This window comes from Tachypleus tridentatus, chromosome 13 (genome assembly GCF_004210375.1).
Source record: "Tachypleus tridentatus isolate NWPU-2018 chromosome 13, ASM421037v1, whole genome shotgun sequence".
In the NCBI taxonomy this organism is placed as follows: Eukaryota; Metazoa; Arthropoda; class Merostomata; order Xiphosura; family Limulidae; genus Tachypleus; species Tachypleus tridentatus.
In genome coordinates, this window is record NC_134837.1 from 141,436,058 (window position 1) to 141,457,962 (window position 21,905).

Below are 21,905 nucleotides of genomic sequence, written 5' to 3' on the forward strand. Positions count from 1 at the left end.
TATGATTATTGCAGTTATGTTACAGAAAGTCCTTTACAACGTGAATTACTGTAGTTTTTCTCTTAACGTTGTAGACTAGATGTAAACTTTGGTTTTATGCTATTTACGTTTTTTTTTAAACTTTGTTTTGTTTTACCTTAATTTTCTTTTATGAATTTTACTAAATTTACTTTTTACTGGATGTTTGGCGCAGATAGCCTGGCTGCTTTGTGCCATAAAACACTAAATCAACCAACCAAGCACAAAGCTACACAATGGGTTATCTATGTTCTGCTTATCACAGGTATCGAAACCCACCTTTTAGCATCATAGGCCTGCATACTTATCAATAGTACCGTATATTAGGAACACAGAATTGTATTTTGTGACATTTTGCTGATCTAATGATACAGACGTGCATCTGATATTGACACACACAAAATGTTACTATTCTAAAACTAATGATTTTATACCTTAATGTTCTGTAAGTAAGTCAGTAAACTAAAATTATGTTAAAAGAAATAATAAAAATAAAACTGTTGTTAGCTATTATACAAAATATTCATTAAGACTGCTTGTGAAACTCACCACCTCAGGACTAATGGGCAACACATGAGTCAGGGTCTGACGTTTTGTTCGAGATGTAAGAAGTCTTCTCATTGGTCCTGCTGCAATTTACGAAACGAAATATTAGTTAATTATTTCATTACAATAGAACGAACAAAAATATATATTTAGATATCTAGATAGCTTAAAAAATGAAACTTTATCATCTTAGAATCTTCAGTGTTCAGTACTCCACCCCCTTTTATCTTTGTGATACATGACAGTTAATTTCCCCTCCTATCTTTAAGATATTTGATAAGGTTTATCCCTTCTTCTATCCCTAAGATATTTGATAAGCTTAATCCCTTTTTCTATCCTTAAAATATTTGACAATGTTAATCCCCCTTCTCTTCCTAAGATATTTAATAAGGTTAATCCCTTCTTCTATCCCTAAGATATTTGATAAGCTTAATCCCTTCTCCTATCCCTAAGATATTTGATAAGTTCAATCCCTCCTCTTATCCCTAAGATATTTGATAAGTTCAATCCCTCCTCTTATCCCTAAGATATTTGATAAGGTTAATCCCTCCTTCTATCCCTAAGATATTTGATAAGGTTAATCCCTCCTTCTATCCCTAAGATATTTGATAAGGCTAATCCCTCCTTCCATCCTTAAGATATTTGATAAAGTTATTTTTCCCTTATGAACCACTACTATATTTGTTGAATACCAGTCAGCCTGGTGATCTTTGGTATTGGCTCTGGTCATTACAGAGATATTCCGGCCCGGCATAGCCAAGCGTGTTAAGGCGTGCGACTCGTAATCTGAGGGTCGCGGGTTCGCATCCCCGTTGCGCCAAATATGCTCGCCCTTTCAGCTGTGGGGGCGTTATAATGTGACGGGCAATCCCACTATTCGTTGGTAAAAGAGTAGCCCAAAAGTTGGCGGTGGATGCTGAAGACTAGCTGCCTTCCCTCTAGTCTTACACTGCTAAATTAGGGACGGCTAGCACTGATAGTCCTCGAGTAGCTTTGTGCGAAATTCAAAAACAAACAAACAAACATACAAAGATATTCCTCTTTACTTAGGACTAATGCTTAGTAATACATTTATGTACTTATTTATTTCGATAACTCTTGGAATATGGCAGTTGTTACAGTAAAATATTATTTATAAAAACTAGAAGAAATATTTACAAGCTTTGATTTCCAATGTTTCACTACCTTATGTGATCCTAAACCGTCTTTTCAGTTTAAGGCTTTGTTAACCTTAATTTTCGATTTTTCTTTCAACTGTGCATGATTTTCAAAGTTTCTCATTACTAGTTGGTAACTGAAGAATACAGGAAAAGTGTTACAGTTCCTTACATACAAGAAACATTATACAAAATACGTTAATATGCAAAACTTAGTAAAAAACAATAAGAACCATTGGAGGTAAGACATTCCATAAATGGACACAAGTGAAAAAACTTACTAATGTATTCTATATATGTAAAAGCGGCTGGTATGAATAGAGAAAACTCTATGTAGAGGAGCGGACAACGTTTCAACCTTCTTCGGTAATCGTCAGGTTCACAAAGAAAGAAAGAGGTAACTGACCGATAGCTGACCACATGTTTGAAGGGGATTGTGTAACTGAGAGTAGGAATGTAAATGGCGTGCTTAGATGTTTGATTATATTTATAAATATAGGTATAAAGGTGTTCCTTTGTATTGGTGTATTTTGGGCTTGAGTTGTTATATAAGTAAGGCTTCTTTAATTTTGTGCTTGTTTATGTTTGTTTCTCTATTTAGTATTTGGGTTTTTTCTATGGTTATGTTGTGTTTATTTGATTTGCAGTGTTCGAAAACGTGTGAAGGTGACTTTGTGTTCTTTTAATCTGGTTTCCATTTTTCAACTTGTTTCTCCAATATAGAAGTCGTGGCAGTTATCACATTGTATTTTGTAAGTAATGTTGGTGTGGTGTTTGTCAGTGTAGTTTTTACATAGTATAGACCTCAGTTTTGTGCCTGGTTTTTGAATAAATTTGGTATTAACTGGAATGTCATATTTTGTTTCCAATTTTTGTCAAATGTTGGTTATTTGTTTGCTGATGTCAGGAATATATGGTATACAGCAGTATATGGTTTCGTGATTTTTTGATTCGTGAGATATATTTACTTTAGTTGGTTGATTTTGCTTTTGTCTAGGTGTGTGCGTATAATGTTTTCTACGGTTTGTAGAGGACACTTATTGATGTTGATGAAGTATTGTTTTATTTTGTCCAATTCATCGTTAATTTTATCTGGTGAGCACAGTTTTATGACTGTGTTTAGTTGGTTTCTTAATATGTCGAGTTTTTGTTTTGTTTCATGTGCTGAGTCCCAAGTGTATAGACCAGTATGGGTGATTTTTCGGTGGATTTCTATTTTAAATTGTGTATCGGTTCTTGTAATTTTGAGGTTAAGAAATGGTATTTGATTGCTTTCTTCCTGTTCACATGTGAAGTTAATGTTGGGATGTATAGCGTTAATGTGATTGAAAAAATTAAGTGTGTGTTCTGTAGATGTGAATCCCGCAATCGTGTGGTCCACATATCTGTACCAGTAGAGTGGTGGATGTAATGCTGTGTTAATTGCTTGTGTCATAAAAATATTGGCTAGAACTGGTGATACTGGATTGCTCATGCTTACACCATTTGTTTGTTGAACATGAAGTTTGTCTTCGTGATGAATTCTATGAGGGTTGCTAATTGGTTGCTGGGAATGTTTATTGATGGGTTAGGATCTCGGATATAGAGTTCTAAGGCTATCTTGCAGGCTTCAGCGGTTAGGACTTCTGTAAAAAGGGATATAACATCGAAACTGCCCATTAAGGTTTTATGATTATGTAGATTATGTTGGACTTGAAATTAAAATAGTATTTGATGAATGAGCGGGCTGATGTTACATATTTGGTGAATGCCCATGCTATGTACTTACCAAGATTGTAATTAAACGATTCATATGTGGACATTATTGGTCGTAGTAGACAATCTGGTTTATGAGGTTTAGGGATGCCGTATATTTCTTGTGTGCGTGAGTCGGTCCTGCGTGAGGAATAAAGTGTTTTGAAATTGTGTTGGCTTTTCATTTTAGTAGTATTTTGTTTAGTTGCATTTCGTGTGTCTTTGTTGGATTTGTGTGTATTGGTATAAATTTGTTTGCGTCTGATAGGATGTTCTTCATTTTTTGGATGTATTCATTAGTGTTTATTATGACTATAGCGTTACCTTTATTTGCTTTTAGAATTTTAATGTTTTTGTCTTGTTTTAGGTTTTTAATGGAATTAATGTCTCTTTTTGTATGATTGTTTTTTAGCTTTCTGTTTTTTGAAAATATGTTGATGGTTTTGTGAGAAAATTCTTTGAAAAAATCGTTTAAGATGTTGTTTTTAGGTGTTTCTAGAAAATATAAATTTTTAATTTTTCCTGGGAAGTTTGGCTGTTGGATGTCAATAGAATTGTCGAAGTTGTCTTCTTTCTGTTGGTTATTTTCGGTTGTTTTCTTGTTTTTGTTTTCTGTGGAAAGTATCTCAAGTCTCCTGGCTAGGTCTTCTAAACATGTTTTAATTTCTAAGGTTGGAATGTACCTAGGTGCTATTGCGAAGTTAAATCCTTTCTTAAGTAAATGTATCTCGTCTGTGTTTAATTGTCGGTCGGATCTGTTATGAGGTTAGTCAACGGTTTGTCATGTTGATGTCTTTTCTGTTATTTACATCTTAGTTTTTCTAGTTTTTTGTTGTGGCAGATCTTTTTGTCCCTGTCATTCCTAGCGTTGATTTGTACAATGTTTCGTTGTACAAGTCCGTAAATCTCTGGTTTAATGCAGCATGCCTACACTCAATTATACAACCGCCTTAAAACATGTGGTCAGCTATCGGTCAATTACCTCTTTCTTTCTTTGCGAACCTAATGATGACCGAAGAAGGTCGAAACGTTGTTTGCTCCTCTACATAGAGTTTTTCTCTACCCACACCAGCCGTTTTTACACATATATTTTTCTCTATTCGTCATCACGGATTACTAATGTAATCTGGAACAAAAGGATCACAAACTCAGTAATGATTCATTACATCTGTAATAGCTGGTGACTACTGTAATCGTTATTTACTGAAGTACATAGATAGATAGATAGATAGATGCTTACAACCTATTAGAGGAGACCCAGCTAAAGTATCTACAAGAGATGACGCCAGGTCCGCTAAGTTCTTTTGGGTGACGTCACGAAGAGAACCAGGTTGAATGGTCAGCTGGGTGATTGACAGAAGACTGAGAATATCAGTGGTCAGTACGCTACTGGTAGGTCCCACCTCTAGTCTGTAAGAAATTTTATAATTTGTAGGTCTAAGAGAGAAAGAATATCATTGGTCAGTACAAAACTGGTAGACCCCACCCGAAGTGTATAAAATGAAAATTGTAATCACAATGAAATCGCGTGAATTTCATTATAATTACTCTATAAAATCCACAACAATAAATACAGGCCTAATGCCATCATTTTATATAAACACACAAGAAATACAAACATATAACATTTGGCACTTTTAGATAGTTTGTCTAATATCCTTAGTTGTAATATTTAAAATACTTTTCAATATTATTAAACTCCTATGCTGACTGATTCTTGTAAAATATTATTGGGATTATGGCCGAAAACGTTGTTAACACCGAGGATAACCAACTGATGATTCAGTGTATTCTAATGATTTATAGGTGTTACTTTATTTATGTTAGTATGAACGTTTACTAAATTGTTAAATATGCAGTTTATTTAATTAGTTTATGAGTTATTTTAACTTATGATATTTTTTTATTAATTTATATGTTTTTGATTGAATACCATGAAACCCAGCAAGAACTATGCACAACTGAATTCCTTCTTTTACCCCTTGGTGACTTAGCAGTAAGCTTGTAGACTTATAATGTTAAAAAAATCAAAATTCTATACTCACAGTGGGCACAATGCAGAAAGCACACTATATACCTTTGTGCTAAAACACCAAATAAACTAATTCATTTGTAAAGTGGATAAACTTGGTTAAATAATATTGTGTATCATAAGTATTAATAACATACCAACATTACATCATATGTGAAATAATTCATGTTCCATACATCTTAAAAATGTCATTTTTAGTGTTTGGAAATCACAGTAAAAACCCACCCTATTAGGAAACTTCCGATCATACTGTCTATAACATCCTGAAACAAGGTGTTTGACTGGTCAGCTAAGTCACTGTTTTTGTCATTGTTTAGTGTCACAGCTACCGCCCTAGCGATGGACAAAGCTCGGACTTGGTCACCTGAAAAGTGAAGTAAAACGTAAACTCTAGAAGACATTAAAGACAAAAGCTGCACAGTTTAACCACTGAAAAACTATAGTAAAAATATTTAGTCCCATGTCGTCATTATTACTACAAACAATGTTTTTAACTCTGTGGAACACTTAGTCCCAGTTTTTAAAATTGGTTATTATCGGTTTCAACTTAAACAGTTGAATAACTAAATACTAACTATGTTCAGATAATGTTTAAGTGAGTTTAAGTTTAAGTGAGTATGTGATATGTATAATTGCTTTTGAATATAATTAATTTAAATTCATATCTCAATATTCTGTTAATTAAATCACCCATCATTTCTGTACTCGTGTTGCACAATACATCACCCATGAGTTCTGTACTCGTGTTGCACAATACATCACCCATGAGTTCTGTACTCGTGTTGCACAATACATCACCCATGAGTTCTGTACTCGTGTTGCACAATACATCACCCATGAGTTCTGTACTCGTGTTGTACAATACATCGCCCATGAGTTCTGTATTCGTGTTGTACAATACATCGCCCATGAGTTCTGTACTCGTATTGTAGAATACATCACCCATCACTTCTATACTCGTGTTGTACAATACATCACCCATGAGTTCTATACTCGTGTTGTACAATACATCACCCATGAGTTCTGTACTCGTGTTGTACAATACATCACCCATGAGTTCTGTACTCGTGTTGTACAATACATCACCCATGAGTTCTGTACTCGTGTTGCACAATACATCACCCATGAGTTCTGTACTCGTGTTGTACAATACATCACCCATGAGTTCTGTACTCGTGTTGTACAATACATCACCCATGAGTTCTGTACTCGTGTTGTACAATACATCACCCATGAGTTCTGTACTCGTGTTGTACAATACATCACCCATGAGTTCTGTACTCGTGTTGTACAATACATCATCCATCACTCCTGTACTCGTGTTGTACAATACATCACCCATCACTTCTATACTCGTGTTGTACAATACATCATCCATCACTTCTATACTCAATATTTAACAAAGTACCACCCTCCACTTCTATGTTCATGTTTTACAATATGCCAGAATTATAGTCACTGAGTGAAGTGTTCTAACTTTTGTAATAAAACGTTTTCTTGAAAAATATTAACGTAATTTTGTGCAAACCTCAGCTGTTTTTTTTTTCGACACTGCGGGTAAGAAACTATAGTGAAATTAATAAAGAATCGCCAGAATTGTTTTTTTACCTCGGTTTAGATATTGATGGACTGTCTTATTCAAATGTTCGAAGTCAAATAATGAGAAAGATGGTGAAGGCTCCGTGGAAACGGTTCTCTCGGTCGTGGTGCACGAGTTCCAAGTGTCACACACTTTAAGTCGTACTATAACATTGGTGGTCTGGTTTGGAGCTGTGGAAACATTAAGAAAACATAAGTGTGTGAGCTCAACTGTTTGTAGTGAAAACTAATTATAGACAGGAAAAACTTAAATTCAGAAGATTAAGAAAGTCTGATACTAAATACATCAAATACTGGATATTAGGAAATAAGGAAAAGGATTTACACAAGAGAGGGTATATAACAGGGGCCTAGATCCTGGGGGTATGGGGGGTATATATCTCCCTTCATTTTAGGTATCCACAGTTTTGTGTGTTTCATGTGACATCCACAGCGTTGTATGTTTTGTGTTTAGTGAGATATTCTACGAATAACTTATACAATTTTAAACAAGTTACAAAGCTGATTTAACATAATACAAACTTGATATCATATAAGTATCCTATAAGATTCATTACGTTATATTTTTCATCAAACAATATATCGGACATGGCACAACTACATGGTACAACAACATGATACAACTACATGGTACCTTTATTCTTTATTAGTATTTAGAAGAAGAACCTCACTGTTCTCATACAAAAATAGGACTAACATCAAAGGTAAGCCTAAAATAAAAAATTACGTATAAATCTAACACCAAAGTTTACTCACTAATATATTAAATTTTGATTACTAATGTTTGATAAATGGTATTCAATCAAGTATGTTTATTATCAACTTTTCAGATGTTCATTTCTGCATTAAGAAAAGCATTTTCTTATCTAAGGGATAACTAATGATTCTTATACAGTTTCCTAAAGAACAGGTTTATCTCTCTGTAAGAATAAAATGGCATGTCTATGAGTATATGTGTGTGTAACTGTCATAACTGCAAGAGGAAAGAACATAGATTCCCAACATTTTGCACACATACTAAGTGGACCCTGAGGATGTGAATCTGGGTAGTATTACTCATCTACGTAGGTGCGTGCGCGTATGCACATCTTTTTATTAGGCAAGTAGTGAAGAACCACATAAAAAAGAATATGTGATCACTGCTCCAAAAGCAGAGAACCTAGAAATCTGTAATATTCACCCATAATAGTGGAACCTGACAGTGTGCAGTTGGTATTATTACTTGTCCATATGCGCATCTTTTGATGAGGGAAACTAGTGAGAAACCACATTGGAAAGTAATAGTTCTCTATATTACAGAAATCAAAACATGCACTTATGTGTATGCATGCGCACGTGGGTGTCCGCGTAGGTGTGACCACTATAGCTCAAAGATGAAAGAACCGAGAAACTTGAAATTTTGCACACATACAATGTTGTATGTCTGAGGGTGTGCACATGGGTATTATTACTTAACTTATCCATGTGCGTGCGCATCTTGTTAACGAGGCAATATAGTGAAAAACAAAATAGAAAATAAATGGTTCTTTATATAACAACTTCTAATACACATATAGCAAAGTCAGCGCGCCTGGTAACTACATTCCAACAACGGGTTTCATGTGATATTGTTTAACAGCAACCGTATATAAGTTATACTTTTATGCTAAAATAGGTTTACAATACACACACTACCAACATAATAACCCAAGCAAAGACGATTACTTTCACTAGCAACAAAAGCAAATAACCCACAAACCTAAAATTTTGCACCCACACTAAATGGACATAATACTCAGTTGCACATCTAAGGGTTTGAAACTGGGTATTATTACTTATCAACGTGGTTGCGTGTACGCATCTTTTCATGCAAAAATCCACATATAAAAGAAATTTAACTGCCATAGCTCCATGAGTAAAAAACCTAGAAACCTGAAATTTTACACGCGTATTAAGTGGATCCTGAAGGTGTGCACTTTGGTATTATTACTCATTTTACCCATGAACGTGTACGCAGGCGCATCTTTTTAATGAGGTAAGATAACGAAAACCACACGAAAAGAAGTAGTTCTTTATAAAACAACTTCTAATATATAAAAAACCAGTGAGTTTCGGTTATAATTAGTTCCAAGGTTGGCTTTTGTGCTATGTTGTTTACCAACAAAAGTATATAGGTTATACTTTTATGTTAAAAGTCAAGTACTTTTGCTAATATACAATAAATAACTTCATGTGAAAATGCTCATTGACATTTAGGGTATTAACGCTTCTTCAAAAGTTTACTTCAATACTTAATGTACATAAAATACTTAACGAAGTAGCTACCTCCTGGAAGAACAACATTTTCTACAGTAGGTGGCGCTCCTGTAGCACTACTGATAGGAGTGTTTATGTCATTATTGTTGAGCAGATAATAAAAGGTATATGTCAGTGAATAGTCTTGTGGAGAATCACGCCATCCTGGTGAAGCATCCAGAGTAAAGTTAGTGGTTAGAGCGTTTCCATAAGGTGGCTCCACCTAGAAGTCACCAGGATGAATAACGAAGATATTTAGTAATATAAAGGATGTTTTCTTCATCATCAAATGAACGGCTACTTTTTATTTGAGTACAAAAAATATGATATTAACTAGACCTCAAATTTTTAATTCTATATCATTTTTAATATGTATCTTGGGTGACACACACACACACACACACATATATATACACACACACGTTTAGTACCTTTGAACTTTCACATGTACTCTGAAGGACATAACAATATACAGGGTGAGCCAAAAGTAGGTGGACAGCATTTGGAATAGGTTTATGTATCGGTTATATTAATGCAATTGTATATTATAACTATGTTGCAACTATATTATTTGTGTTATATAATTACAATTTTATAATTACATTTGTTTTAATTTAATCTGTTTTGTTTTTTTTTAGATTGTTAATAGAACCCATAATGTCAAATACTTTAAATACAGATAAAAGAATATGGGTGTTAAAAGAGTTAAAATCTCAAAATACTGAAACCGTAAGGAGAAAGTGGGTTGAAACATTTGATACTCCAGCTCCAAAAAGACAAACCATTTACCGTATCCGTGACAAATTCGACGCCACTGGCTCAATCCTTAATGCTGCTAAAACTGGTCGACCCAAAACAGTCTGTACAGAGAATAATAAGCAACGTGTTGCCGATGCATTTGTTCAAAGTCCAAACAAATCCACCAGAAGAGCTTCTATGGATTTGAACATACCACAAACCTCTATTAGGCGAATTATAACGCAAATTGGGTTGAAACCCTATCGACCACAACTAATTCATGGCTTATTGAGGATGATCCAGACAGGCGACTGCAATTTAGTGAAATTATGCTGAACAAGATTGAAGAAAACCCAGGAATTTTAGATAACATTGTGTGGAGCGATGAAGCTTCTTTTAAATTATCCGGTCATGTCAATAGACATAATTGTGTTTACTGGTATAGTGAGAACATGCATTTAACATTAGAACAACAGCTAAATCAGCCTGGTGTCAATGTTTGGGGTGGTATTTCAAGTTCTGGTGTTTATGGACCATTTTTTTTGGACCAAACAATTACAGGAGATAAGTATCTCGAAATTCTAAGGAATCAAGTTGTTCCCCAGTTACAGCAACAACCTAATTTACATGACTTTTATTTTCAACAAGATGGGGCCCCTCCACATTATTCCAAAGGAGTTCGTGAGTATCTTGATGAAACATTTCCATTGAAATGGATTGGTCGAAGAGGTCCAATCGATTGGCCGGCACGTTCACCGGACTTGACCCTATGGATTTTTTTCTTTTGGGAGTACTCAAGGAAAAAGTTTATAGTCAAAAACCAAGAAGTATCGGTGATTTAAAAAATTACATAAGAGATGCATTTCAAGAAATTAATGCCCAGAGTGACTTGTGCAAAAATGGTTGTCGAAGCATAAGAGGTAGACTTCAAAGCTGTGTAAATCAAGAAGGAAAACAATTTGAGCATTTGCGTTAATAAATAACATTTTATTTTCATTAATATAATTGTCTTATTACATATAGTTGTACGTATACGTGATCTCTAAATAAATGTTTTTTTACTGTCCACCTACTTTTGGCTCACCCTGTATATACATATACAGGTATTGTATATCGGAGTTAGTTTTTACAATTCACCTCAAGTCCACCCTTGATTGGAGGACTATTTGTCTCAATGATGACGTCAGCATAACCTGATTCTCCACCGTCCATTGGTTCGGCCGTTAGCCGATACTTGTAGAGGGCACCACCCAAAAGTCCCGACCATCGTTCGTTAAGACCTGGGATCAAGAGATGAAATGGGCGATCGACCAAAAGAAAGTTATAACTTCTTGGAATTACTGATGGTGTCACTCCGTTTAGCATAGCATAAGCATACTCTACAAGAGAAAAAAATAGTTAATAATCTTTATATTTGTTTTCTAATATTCTGTACTTTAATATCTTATCAACAAAGGTGTATCGTGTTGTAAATTTAAGAGAATTATTCACATACAGCGATATTTGTTAAGGAAACAAATCTAGTTGAAAACAACTTTGCTATATCACCTGACATGGATTATAGCTTCTTGTTACTAGAGGGTTCTCACCATTACATTATGATAATAAATTGAAAGAATGGATTTTTCCATCACATTACTTTCTTATCGTTACGATAACATCTTGAATGGTTGTGATGTAAGACAACACAGTGGTTACAATAGGGTAGGGCTAACACAGATATCGTAGTTGTACTATGTCAGAGATAAGAAGACACAGTGGTTGGTATGTCAGGGTCAACACAGAAATCACAGTTTTACGATATTAGAGGTAAGAAAACACAGTGGTTATACTACGTCAGGGCTAACACAGACATCGTAGTTGTAAAATGTGAGAGGTAAGAAAACAGTGGTTACAGTATGTAAGGGTTAACACACAAATTGTAAAGAATATTAAGATAAGTGCTGCCACCTGTAGTTAGAATTAACTTTATTTTCTGTACATGTGCTCTCAATGAATAAACACGTATTAATAGCTTATGACCCAGAAATGCTCTAAAAGTGCTTAAACAAATGAAACTGTTTTAAAATTGTTAGTACAAGTAATCCAGGAGATACTGAGGATTACTGTAGAACAGTTTTGGATGACAATTTTTGTTGGATGGCACAAGATTTACATGGATACTTTATCACAAGTGCTGGGTGATTCGTTCCTTTGTCTGGAAGCCATTGTGAAATACCAAGATAAACTGTAAGTAAAATATTGATTGACACTCTATTTTCTCAAGTCATATAAAGGGAGAAATAGATCTAAATCAAAGAAAGGAATATTATAGTTGTGGTTGAAATAGTTTGACAATGGAAGATAAAATATCAATTGATAAGTTGGGAGAAAATAATTGGACCACTTGGAAAGTTCAAATGGAACATTTATTGAGAGGAAAAAGCCTATGGGGCCATGTGACTGAAACAGAAGTATTGGCAGAGACAGCCAATGATCAAACAAGGGCAGATTTCAACAGGAAAAGGGAAATAACATTTTCAACAATTGTTCTGAATATTTAAGGTGCACAACTCTATCTTGTCACCTCATGCACAACTCCTAAAGAAGCATGGAATGTACTGCGTGCTTACTTTGATAGGAACACACTAGCCAAAAAAAACTATTCCTGAAAAAAAGTATTTTCGATGTGAGATGAAAGAAAGCATGATGGTCCAGGGACATTTGAAACAAATGAAGGAATTAACGGATCAGCTTGCTGCAGTTGGGGCAGAAATAGCAGAAGAAGATCAGATTGTTACCTTACTTGGTAGTCTGCTAGCCAGCTATGATACAATTGTAACCACCATGGAAACCAAAATTGATGATATATCATTAGAATTTGTGCAACAGGTACTGATTAATGAAGAACAAAAGAAGAAAAAGACCACATCGAATGAAACATCATCAACTGCATTAGGCACTCGCAGCAACTTCAAACCACATGGAACACAAGAAACAAAGAAAAGGGGTAACAGCTTCAAGTGTTGCAAGTGTGGCAGAGAGGGACATATGAAACGCAATTGTCCAACACTGAATGAAATGGTCCACAAAGCTAAGAATGTGTATATTAATGAGGCAGAAGATTATACTAATGGAAACAATGGTGTTGCTTTTGTAACAAACCAGGATAAAGGAATAGGAACTGGGGAATGGTTGATGGATTCTGGTGCATCTCGGCATATGACACACTAGAGGAACATATTATCAAATTATCACAAGTTTAGCACACCTCAGCAAGTTAGGATTGGTGATGGAAGAACTGCTGAAGCTCTTGGAGTTTGAAACTGTAAACTAGAAATGACATTTAAAGTCAGTAATTCAAAGCATGTCACAATGCAGAGTGTCCTAACAATCTATTTTCAGTAGGAGCTGCTAATGAAAAAGGAAATATTGTGCAGTTTGGAGTTAATCGCTGTTACATCCGAGGTAAATCAGGGCAACTCCATGGCATGGGTACAAGAAAGAATGATGATCAATACAAACTGGACTGTTAGACCAGTGTTATTGAGAATGCCTCAGTAGCCTCAAACAGAAGTATGAATGGCTTGGATACATGGCATCAACGACTTGGACATATCAGTGTTTCACAGTTACAGAAACTTGTCAGGAGTGGAAATGTATGTGGAATCAAATTCCAAAAGTCTGATGAAGCCAGTTTCTGTGAGGGATGCACTGATGGTAAAATGCACAGGAAGCCATTTAAGCCAGTGGGAGAAATTAGATCAAAGAGAAGACTGCAACTGGTACCCAGCGATGTCTGTGGTCCTATGCAATCTCCATCTATTGGTGGTAGCAAGTACTTTGTTACATTTATTGATGATTACTCAAGATGCTGCAAAATGTATTTCTTGAAACAGAAGTCAGAAGTCTTTGAAAAATTCAAGAAATTTGAGAAGTTGTACTCAAATGAATCTGGAAGAGCATAAAAACCCTGTGCACAGATAATGGCGGAGAATATACGTCAAATGAGCTCCAGCAATATTTGAAGTCAAGAGGCATTCATCATGAGATATCAGTAGCATACTATCCAGAACAAAATGGTATTGCTGATAGAAGAAACAGAACTCTTGTGGAATCAGCAAGAAGCATGCTGTCACATGCTAAGTTACCAAGAATGTACTCGGCGGAAGCTGTAGCTGCTGCAGCGTATGTGAGTAACAGAGTATCCACATCGGCAATAAAAGATAGTAGTACGCCATATGAGAGATGGTATGGGAAGAAACCAGATGTATGACACATGAAAGTGTTCTGATGTCTTACATATGCACATGTGCCAGATGCGTCAAGACAGAAATTAGACATGAAGTCTATGAAGGTACGTTTCATTGGATATGATAATTACACCAAGGGATATCGACTGTATGATGAAAAATCCAGGAAGATTTGCATACAGCGAGATGTTTAATCTTTAATGAAACAGAAGTTGGTCAAGAGCCTGTGACAAACGAGTATATCTCATCAAGTGAACATATAGTGGACCAAGAAACAGAAGTTAAAGCTGAACGACCAGCAAGAAACAGGAAACCCCCCATCCGCTATGGATATGATGAGTATGCTGATATGTCAGCAGCAAATGAATCAGTTTTTCACACTGAAAACTTATGCAGTATGTTAGAGCCAAGCACATTAAGTGAAGCAATGCCAAGTGACAATACAAAGGAGTGGAAATCAGTCACAGATCTGGAATTTGACTCTTTACAAGAAAATGACACCTCGGATCTGGTGGAATTATTAGCTGGAAGAAAACCTATAGGTTGTAAGTGGGTGTTCAAAGTTAAGTATGGAAATACTGGAAACGTAGAGGGGTTCAAGAGTAGGCTGGTGACCAAAGGTTACTCGCAGAATTATGGTCTGGATTACGAGGAAACCTTCTCCCCAGTGGTGTGCTATGCATCAATTCGCTACTTGATTGTATTTGCTGTGCAGAACAACTTGAAAATTCACCAGATGGATGTCATAACTGCATTTCTGAATGGAAATCTGGATGAAGAGATGTACATGGAACAATCGGAAGGCTACGCTGTTCCAGGTAAGGAAATCCTTGTGTGTAAACTGAAAAAAATCACTGCATGAATTAAAACAGTCGCCACGCTGTTGGAACAAATCATTTCATAAACAAATGATGGAACTGGAATTTGTTCAGAGCTCAGCAGATCCATGTGTATACATAAGGAAGGGTGAAAATCTAGCAATAGTTGCAGTATATGTGGATGATATAATTTTGGTTGCTGATAGTGATGATGAAATAACTATAATCACATGAAAGACCTTGGAAAGCTCCATTACATCTTTGGACTCAGTGTTGTTCAGGATGAAAAGAATGGCTGTGTATGGTTAAATCAAAGACAGTACATCCAAACTATGCTGGTGAAATTTAGAATAACTAAGATTGTTGACAGTAACTGCAAGTTTGTGTAAAACTTAAAATTAAGTGGGAGTGTTAAGAATATTGAGATAAGTGCTGCCACCTGTAGTTAGGAATAACTTTTTTCCTGTACATGTGCTCTCAATGAATAAACACGTATCAACACAAATCACAACTGTACAATGTCAGGGGTGAGACAACACAATGATTACACTATGTTAGGGCTAACACAGACATCGTAGTTGTACAATGTGAAAGGTAAGACAACACAGTGCTTACATTGTCTGTTGGATATAAAAGCTGTTTCGTTTAACAGGTATTAATTAATTCATTTAATGAGTTAATATTTAATGATTATTTAATTTTATAACAAGTGTGTTAAAAGTTAATTATTTTAAAAGCGACGGTTATAATTTCGTTACGTAACTCGGTGAGAATCGTACAAATTAAATCCCCATTTGTTACTCCTTTATTTACTTTTGGTTTTATATTTCTTTTTACCTTATTTTGTTTGAAATTCGTTTTTTATTTTCTTTCTATTTTCATCTACTTTTATCGCTCTGTCGCTTTGTGTTTGTCCTTCTTTCCATCACACGTAGCCCTTTCTCTGCTTCTCGTACCCGTGTTGTCATTGTGAAGTTTAATTACAGTTTTGTTTTATTTTCATCAAAATGGTTCTACCTTTGTTCTAACGTTTTCTATTGTTTGATGAAATCTTTCCGAGATGTATTACACCTGACAACAACAAACTGAATTACTCGATTTTTGTTACGTTTCCTACAGCCACGCTCAATTAGAGGCCTAACTTCAAATACGAAACATTTCAAAATAAACCACTGCAGCCCTAGTACATTAATAAAGTTTCAGAGAACACCTCCTAGTGACATAGCGATATGTGAATTTTCCATACTTTGATAAGAACCATAAGAATAACTGATTACTTCATGGTAACCTGAATAAATTTATTCAATCAACAGCTTAACCAATCTTTTCTCAGTCACCTTCCTACTTACACTGATCTGTCACTACACCGACTAGCGTAAGGTTATAAATTATAGGGCTTCTTTCATCAAAATTATTAGCAGCCCCCTCTAGAAAACAGCTAAATTACAACGAGGAGAATAAGGCCTACAACAATATGCAAGGTGGCCCGTAAGTCCCTACCCATCCATATATCTTATGTATCCAGTGTATCTGTGTGCTGTCCTTCATTCTCGCTGCATAATATTATGCGACGCCATGTCACAATACGCTCTTCAAGTGTAAATGGGCTTACATCGGCCATATTTCTCCGAAAAAAAACGAAACAAATTTATAATACATGCGTAATTGAATATAACATAATAACATATGGATGGTAGGGACTTACGGGCCACCCTGTATATTTATATAGTTAAACATCACGATTTATCTAAACGCTAGTATTACATAATAACTGCTATTACAGACAGCTCGGAACGTAAAAAAATATTTGGGGTGGTCGAAAATTAATAAAAATAACATTTTCTCTAATAAAAATCGTATATTGTTTAAACAAAACACAATTAAATCATTTACGCAACTGTGAGTCATACAAACAATAAAACTGTTTATTGCCAAAGTCGGTTAGAACAATATTTAGAATTAAACAACACTGTAGATGGAAGGAAGTCTTACTAACAATAACGTACATCTCCTACGGCTCAACATTTTAAACGTTGTTCAAACTAGGTTTTTAATAAGAATCTCAACAATAATAATGTTTTACATTTTTAATAACCAGTATACACACATTTTAAACAGTTTCGTAAACATTACTAACAGTGTAATGTTCAGAATATATCAAGACATTGTACTTTAAACACGTGGGAAAATAGTAACTAAATAAAATATTATGTCGGTGGTGCGTAGTGGTCTCGTTATGTAATATTACTTCATTGAAAGTAACTAAATAAAACATTATGGTGGTGGTGCGTAGTGGTCTCGTTATGTAATATTACTTCATTAAGAGTAACTAAATAAAATATTATGGTGGTGGTGCGTAGTGGTCTCGTTATGTAATATTACTTCATTGAAAGTAACTAAATAAAACATTATGGTGGTGGTGCGTAGTGGTCTCGTTATGTAATATTACTTCATTAAGAGTAACTAAATAAAATATTATGGTGGTGGTGCGTAGTGGTCTCGTTATGTAATATTACTCATTGAGAGTAACTAAACAAAACATTATGGGGTGGTGCGTAGTGGTCCTCGTTATGTAATATTACTCATTAAGAGTAACCAAATAAAATATTATGGTGGTGGTGCGTAGTGGTCTCGTTATGTAATATTACTCATTGAGAGTAACCAAACAAAACATTATGGGGTGGTGCGTAGTGGTCTCGTTATGTAATATTACTCACTGAGAGTAACCAAATAAAATATTATGGTGGTGGTGCGTAGTGGTCTCGTTATGTAATATTACTCATTAGAGTAACTAAATAAAATATTATGGTGGTGGTGCGTAGTGGTCTCGTTATGTAATATTACTCATTAAGAGTAACTAAACAAAATATTATGGTGGTGGTGCGTAGTGGTCTCGTTATGTAATATTACTCATTAAGAGTAACCAAATAAAATATTATGGTGGTGGTGCGTAGTGGTCTCGTTATGTAATATTACTCATTGAGAGTAACTAAATAAAACATTATGGGGTGGTGCGTAGTGGTCTCGTTATGTAATATTACTCATTGAGAGTAACCAAATAAAACATTATGGGGGTGGTGCGTAGTGGTCTCGTTATGTAATATTACTTCATTAAGAATAACAAAATAAAACCTCATGGGGGTGGTGCGTAGTGGTCTCGTTATGTAATATTACTTCATTAAGAGTGACAAAATAAAATATTATGGTGGTGGTGCGTAGTGGTCTTGTTATGTAATATTACTCATTAAGAGTAACCAAATAAAATATTATGGTGGTGGTGCGTAGTGGTCTGTTATGTAATATTACTCATTAAGAGTAACTAAATAAAACCCTTATGGGGTGGTGCGTAGTGGTCCTGTTATGTAATATTACTCATTAGGGTAACAAAAATAAAATATTATGGTGGTGGTGCGTAGTGGTCTTGTTATGTAATATTACTTCATTAAGAGTAACTAAATAAAACCTCATGGGGGTGGTGCGTAGTGGTCTCGTTATGTAATATTACTTCATTAAGAATAACAAAATAAAATATTATGGGGGTGGTGCGTAGTGGTCTCGTTATGTAATATTATTTCATTAAGAGTAACTAAATAAAACCTTATGGGGGTGGTGCGTAGTGGTCTCGTTATGTAATATTACTTCATTAGGGATAACAAAATAAAATATTATGGTGGTGGTGCGAAGTGGTCTCGTTATGTAATATTACTTTATTAAGAGTAACTAAATAAAACCTTATGGGGGTGATGCGTAGTGGTCTCGTTAAGTAATATTACTTCATTAAGAGTAACAAAATAAAATATTATGGGGGTGGTGCGTAGTGGTCTCGTTATGTAATATTACTTCTTTAAGAGTAACTAAATAAAACCTTATGGGGGTGATGCGTAGTGGTCTCGTTATGTAATATACTTCATTAAGAGTAACTAAATAAAACCTTATAGGGTGGTGCGTAGTGGTCTCGTTATGTAATATTACTTCATTAAGAGTAACTAAATAAAACATTATGGGGTGGTGCGTAGTGGTCTCGTTATGTAATATTACTTCATTAATAAATTACTTACCCTTCTCTGTAACAACTTCCCAGTGAAGCGTTACGTTGGCTCGACTGCTCACGTAACCTTCAACAATAAGTCTCTCGTCAGGATTAATTCGGCCTGTTTTACGTTTAATGAGGTAGACAACAGGCAATTCCCCCTGGCGTATGGTGACCAGAGTGTGGCTTTCAGAACTTCGAATATCTTTCGAAACTTTAAGTGTAATTAGATACCTATCCAAACGTCAAACAAACACATTTGTTAGTACACAAAAGGAACTTTGACTTTATAAGGTATCTCTAGTTTGGTATATTATTATAATATTTTGAAAGACGAACAAGATAAATTAGTATATATGTTTGCTTGCTCGTTTTTAATTTAGTTGAAAGATACTCGAGGGCTATCTATATTGATCGTCCCTCATCTTCAAAGATGCGCTGGAGGAGAAACACCTACTCAACATGAGCGACCGCCAATTCTTTGGATACTCTTCATCAACGAAAAGTAGGATTGATTGCGACATAATTCACCCACGGCTGAAAAGACTATTTTTTTCGGAGACAGATATCGAATTTGCAACTATGCGATGCCCCACTAAGAAACATTTTACCACAAAGGTGATGGTAACTGCAACGACAAGTTTTGTGATTGAAGAAGAAACGTGTAATAATCCCAACTATTCAATTAGTTATTCAACTCATTGACAAAATGACCTGGTCAGAGACCACTGAAGTAGAGTCGTTTGTTGTATAGAACTGATGGCCAAAGAAAGGGTAATAAGACAATAGTACCCATCACCAAATAGCAGAACTAGCCATCACATTTATAACGACCCCACATTGAGAGGCTCAAATCTTGGACCCCCCACACCTCAGCCCGAAACGTTAACCAGAAAGGCCATGTGTGAACAATATTTTCACCGTGCTGTCTCCCAAAATTTATAGCAAACAAATCATTCACATCTGTATTGTACTGGACGACAAACTAAAAAAAACGCTACAGTCCACAGCTAGAACTAATGCACTATTTTATAACGTTTATTAGTTACATGTGATAGATGAAGACATCCTGAAAGCGACATCTGGCTGAAAAACTAGGTAATCCACAGATTCATTTGGTACAAAAAGGCAGAAATGTGTAACCGTTTTTGTCAGTAGCAGGTTTCCAATACCCAAATAGAGAATGCTTGGTAACTTATTTGTCGTCTCGCCTAATTGTACTAACTTAAAATACTTTTTTAAATATTTTATTTATAGTTTCAGGGTACGTTTTGGCTATTCATCGGTAAGTTTGAGGTTTTAATCTTAAAATTCGTTTCAAATTTAACATTCCATTTTATTTATTAATGTACGATTGTGGATTACTATTCCAAGCTCCAATATTCTACTCACAATAAAACATTTATGTGGCCACCTATTTTTAAGGTTCTAAGTTTTTATCTAAGCCTATACAGTATTGAACTTGTATATATGTAAAAAACGGCTCGTTTGGGTTGAGAAAATATTTTACGTAGAAGAGCGAACAACGTTTCGACCTTCTTCGGTCATCGTCAGGTTCACAACGAGCCGTTTTTACATATATATTTCTCTACAAGTGGGTTTTCTCGACATCACTGAGTATTGAACTTGATACAAGCCAAACTACATTCATGAGTGTTCCATCTGGCCGTTTACTTTCAAAGTATCGTTTCACCACGTTTTCTGTATATTTCGGATCTTCGTCTAATTGGAAGATGGATCCCTGTTTGTCGAATCGTGCTTCCAAGGGTTCACAACCTACATGTACATATCAGTAGACAGGTTGCCTTCAATACCAGTATAAAAATTGTCACTGATTCCTGATTCTTGGTGAATAGTCTCCAGTGTAGATCACCATACTCTATATAGGTTCGATAGTAATTTCACCTTTTGATTTCCTCATCAATGGTTTTAGGACAGGAACACATTCAGTGAAGATTACTTCGTGCTAATGGCTCGGCGTGGCCAGGTGGGTTACCTGAGTGTCGCGGTTTCGAATACTCATCGCACCAATCATGCTCGCCCTTTCAGCCGTAGGGGGTGTTATAATGTAACAGTCGGTCCCACTATTTGTTGGTAAAAGAGTAGCCAAAAAGTTAGCAGTGGGTGGTATGACTAGTTGCTTTTCCTCTGGTCTTACACTGCTAAATTAGGGACGGCTAGCGCAGATAATCCTCGTATAGCTTTGCGCGAAATTCAAAAACAAACAATCACTTCGTGATAATCTGTTCTCGAAGCAACATTACTGTTCGTAATTACAACAAGTCGTCGAAGAAAGCGCAATGACACCTGGATTAGCCACATTTCATACTACCACGTTTCTTTCTCTTAACACTGCAAGTAATTTAATGAAACATAATATTTTGGGATAACAAGGAACCTATTGGTACATCTAGACTGTTCCATCTTCTATTGAATAAAAAAACAAACAAAGTCAATACCAGTCTTTGTCATTCACATAATTATCAGGCTATTTCTTAAACACACTTAACTTACTTCCTCCACAATATCTCAACCACCCTATTAGAAAAATAAAACTGTCTTGAGAAGATTATTTCTACTCTGCCAAAATTTATTTGTCTTCTACTGTTCTCACTGTGAAATACAAAAAAAAAGATGATCCTTTGTTTGTTTGTTTTTGAATCTCGCACAAAGCTACTCGAGGGCTATCTGTGCTAGCCGTCCCTAATTTAGCAGTGTAAGACTAAA

The 21,905-nt window shown here is 35.3% G+C and overlaps 1 protein-coding gene across 1 annotated transcript; it reads right to left on the minus strand.

The window, feature by feature from the left end:
- Nucleotides 1-528: 528 nt before the first annotated feature.
- On the minus strand, nt 529-19,282 carry LOC143236317 (uncharacterized). Its single transcript, XM_076474593.1, has 7 exons — nt 19,207-19,282; nt 11,236-11,477; nt 9,391-9,583; nt 7,096-7,257; nt 5,713-5,851; nt 4,696-4,865; nt 529-647 (listed from the first exon to the last, which is right to left on the minus strand). Exons 2-7 carry the CDS (start codon nt 11,461-11,463, stop codon nt 529-531), a joined length of 1,011 nt encoding a protein of 336 aa, XP_076330708.1. The 5' UTR covers nt 11,464-11,477; nt 19,207-19,282.
- Between the last annotated feature and the right edge of the window lie 2,623 nt (nt 19,283-21,905).